Genomic DNA, 3,722 nt, shown 5'->3' with positions numbered 1-3,722 from the left:
AACTGTGGGAAATTCTGAAAGAGATGGGAATACCAGACCACCTGACCTGCCTCTTGAAAACCTGTATGCAGGTCAAGAAGCAACAATTACAACTGGACATGGAACAACAGACTGGTTCCAAATAGGAAAAGGAGTACGTCAAGGCTGTATATTGTCACCCTGCTTATTTAACTTATATGCAGAGTACATCATGAGAAATGCTGGGCTGGAGGAAGCACAAGCTGGAATCAAGATTGCCAGGAGAAATATCAATAACCTCAGATATGCAGATGACACCACCCTTACAGCAGAAAATGAAGAAAAACTAAAGAGCCTCTTGATGAAAGTGAAAGAGGAGAGTGAAAAAATTGGCTTAAAGCCCAACATTTAGAAAACGAAGATCATGGCATCTGGTCCCATCATGTCATGGCAAATAGATGGGGAAACAAGGGAAACAGTGACAGACTTTATGTTTCTGGGCTCCAAAATCACTGCAGATGGTGACTTCAGCCATGACATTAACAGACACTTGCTTCTTAGAAGAAAAGCTATGACAAACCTAGAGAGTGTGTTAAAAAGCAGAGACATTACTTTACCAAGAAAGGTCCATCTAGTCAAGCTATTGTTTTTCCAGTCGTCATTTATGGATGTGAGAGTTGGACTATAAAGAAAGCTGAGCACAGAAGAATTGATGCTTTTGAACTGTGGTGTTTGAGAAGACTTCTGAGATTCCCTTTGACTGCAAGGAGATCCAACCAGTCCATCCTAAAGGAGATCAACCCTGAATATTCATTGGAAGGACTGATGTTGAAGCTAAAACTCCAATCCTTTGGCCACCTGATGTGAAGAACTGACTCAGTTCTGTGACGACCCTGATGTGGGGAAAGATTGAATGTGGGAGGAGAAGGGGATGACAGAGGATGAGATGGCTGGATGGCATCACTGACTCAATGGACATGAGTTTGAGTAAATTCTGGGAGTTGGTGATGGACAGGACTGGCATGCTGCAGTCCATGGAGTTGCAAGGAGTAGGACACGACTGAGCAACTGAGCTGAACTGAACTGACTGAAGGATCTTGATAATATTTTATAAATAAATAACCAGTGTGAATATATGGAAAAATGTCAATATTTAAAAAAATGTTATTGGAACAGATAAAAATGTTATATTCAATATGAGGAAAAACAGTTTTGCAAATTCTATAAAATTATATTATCTATAAAAGTGAATAACATATCAGAGACAAAAGACATATTTTGTAAAGATATCTCTTTACTTTGTCAAATTAAATATTCACATTTCATGACAACACTTAAAGCTCTATTTGCATATTTACTTAGATTCCAGATATAAAGCTAAATAATTGATCAAAAGAGATTGAGAGGTATTTTGTGCTGACAAGACATGCATGAAAGAGAAATACTCATATCATGGCTCATAGCCCTTGGAAGCTTTCCCTGTGGGTAGAGGAGATCTGAAAAATCCCAGGTGTACTTAATCCCGGATTCCTCTAGTGAATGAAGTGGAATCAACAATCCTCCAAATAAGAAAAACTTTAGGTAGTTGTGGCTCTTTCAGTGAACCTTTTCATTTTCATATAAACTGTGCATAGAACACATATGGCCTAGGAACTATTCAGTGTGAGACCTGGAGAGTGAAAGGAAGGTCTCAGGTAAACCCCCATATCTGCAGCTATGATGTGAGCTCTACCACGATGAGGCAGAAGATTTCTTCTGTGATGAGAAAACAGATCTGTCATAACAGTATCATTATCATTAATGAGTATCTGTCACTAGTTAATCACTAAAGCACTAACTCCAGACTTATGAAAGCATAATACAATACATGTGCACATAATATAAATATTTATTTATTCATAGGATCTTTACAAAATAGAGACACAACATTTCTGAGAAGAGAATAAGAAGAATTTAGAATTGGTAACTTCAAGATGTCATTGAAAGAAAATTTCACACCATTTTATTCAGGAAATTTAGCTGTGATCCTCATAAGTGAAAGGAAAAACCAGAAATAGATGATGTTAAAAGTTCCCAGTATCTGAAGGACTGTATGAGGATGGCTCAGGTTTCTCCTTAGCTTGAATCTCTTCCCACTAACCTTCTTAGTGCCCACTTAACTTCTTTATTTCTCAAGGTGTAGATCAAAGGATTCAGTGAGGGTGTCACTACAGTGTAGAAGAGGGAGAGGAATTTGCTGTAATTTTGTGTGTATTTGTTCTTGGGTTGGATGTAGACAGAAATTATTGTCCCAAAAAACAAAACCACAACAATTAGGTGGGACCCACAAGTCCCAAATGCTTTCCTCCTGCCTTCAGTGGATTTTATCTTCAGCACACTCCTAACAATGCAGCCATAGGAGGCCAGAATAAGCCCCAGAGGTATCACCACATACAGAAAAAGAGCTATGGAGAGCTCATTTTCCAGGAAAGTTGTGTTCACACAGGCAATCTTAATCAGGGCAGGCTCCTCACACATGAGGTCATCCACCATGTGATGGCTGCAGAGAGGCAACTGGAAAACAAGGATGGTCTGAACCATGGACTCCACAAAGCCACTGATCCAGGCCAGAGCTGCCAGTTGCTGGAGGAGCTTTGGGTGCATGATCACTCCATAGTGGAGGGGTCGACAGATGGCATTGAAGCGGTCATAGGCCATAACAGTCAGCAGGACACACTCCGTGGAGCCCAGCCCCAAAGCAACATACATCTGGATCACACAGCCAGTGTAGCTAATGGTCTTGTCAGGCCCCTTGAGATTCCAAAGCATTTGTGGGACAACACTGGTGGTGAAACAGAGGTCCAGGAAGGAGAGATTGGAGAGGAAGAAATACATGGGTGTGTGGAGTTTGGAGTTAAAGTATGAGACCAGTATGATCGCTGTGTTCCCCATCAGTGTCAGAATGTATATGATAGAGACGACAAGAAGGAGAACCATCTCCAGGTGGGGCTGGTCAGAAAAGCCCAGTAGGATGAAACCTGCCAGAGTGCTAGCATTTGTTCCTTTCATTGCTTAATTGTGAGTCACCATTCTTGGTCATTCTTATTTTGTTCCTGTGGGAAAGAAAGTCAGATCATAATCATAAAAATCTAACAAACTAAGTAAAATGAGCACTTTGACACTGATTTTTTAACATAGAGAAATGACAGAGAAAAAGTATGCAAAATAGTGTAATAGGTTGTCTTGTTACAAAGAGACACACAGAGTCTGAAAACACCAAATGCATTGCAAGGAAATATATAAACATAGAATAGACTTTAGAGCATAACCCAGAACAGATGTTAGAAGTATCCCAATTTCTCTGAAGACAAAATACACGTCAACGTGCATAGTGTGAGAAACCAAAGAAATGGAAAGTAAGGTGACTGTTACACATAGACATACATGTAGATGATAGATATAAAAGAAAAATATTGACAAATACATTGAGTGAGCAAGAGGCTGAGAAAGAAGGCATGTAGAATTCAAAACATGGAACAAAATAGGAATTGTTAGAATTTTCGAAAATGAAGGGTTAGAGATAATTATAATTAATATTCATCATTTTTCTGTGAAGCAAATAATTACTGATCTAATAAGTGTGGAGGAAAACTTCTGAAATCTCCCCATTTGAGTCACAGGCCTGCTATTTTATGAATATGCTCTCCAGGAAATTCTATTTACAATCCCCAATAAGCAAGCTCTACCCTATATGATATGAATAGTTCACATGCTTTAGTGTAGTT

General features: G+C 39.2%; 1 protein-coding gene across 1 annotated transcript; it reads right to left on the bottom strand.

The window, feature by feature from the left end:
* Positions 1-2,073: 2,073 nt before the first annotated feature.
* On the bottom strand, positions 2,074-3,006 carry LOC147347237 (olfactory receptor 2G6-like). The gene has a single exon (XM_086370536.1). It carries the CDS (start codon positions 3,004-3,006, stop codon positions 2,074-2,076), a length of 933 nt encoding a protein of 310 aa, XP_086226662.1.
* Positions 3,007-3,722: the final 716 nt, after the last annotated feature.

Source organism: Bos grunniens, chromosome 23, assembly GCF_055505025.1.
Source record: "Bos grunniens cultivar Pamir isolate PY7600 chromosome 23, Bosgru_T2T1.0, whole genome shotgun sequence".
NCBI lineage: Eukaryota > Metazoa > Chordata > Mammalia > Artiodactyla > Bovidae > Bos > Bos grunniens.
The sequence above is the reverse complement of the archived record's forward strand: the minus strand, read 5'-3'. Positions and strand labels throughout refer to the sequence as shown.

Coding starts and splice junctions, on each gene's coding strand:
- LOC147347237 (XM_086370536.1), bottom strand. CDS start 3,006: ATGAAAGGAACAAATGCTAGCACTCTGGCAGGTTTCATCCTACTGGGC.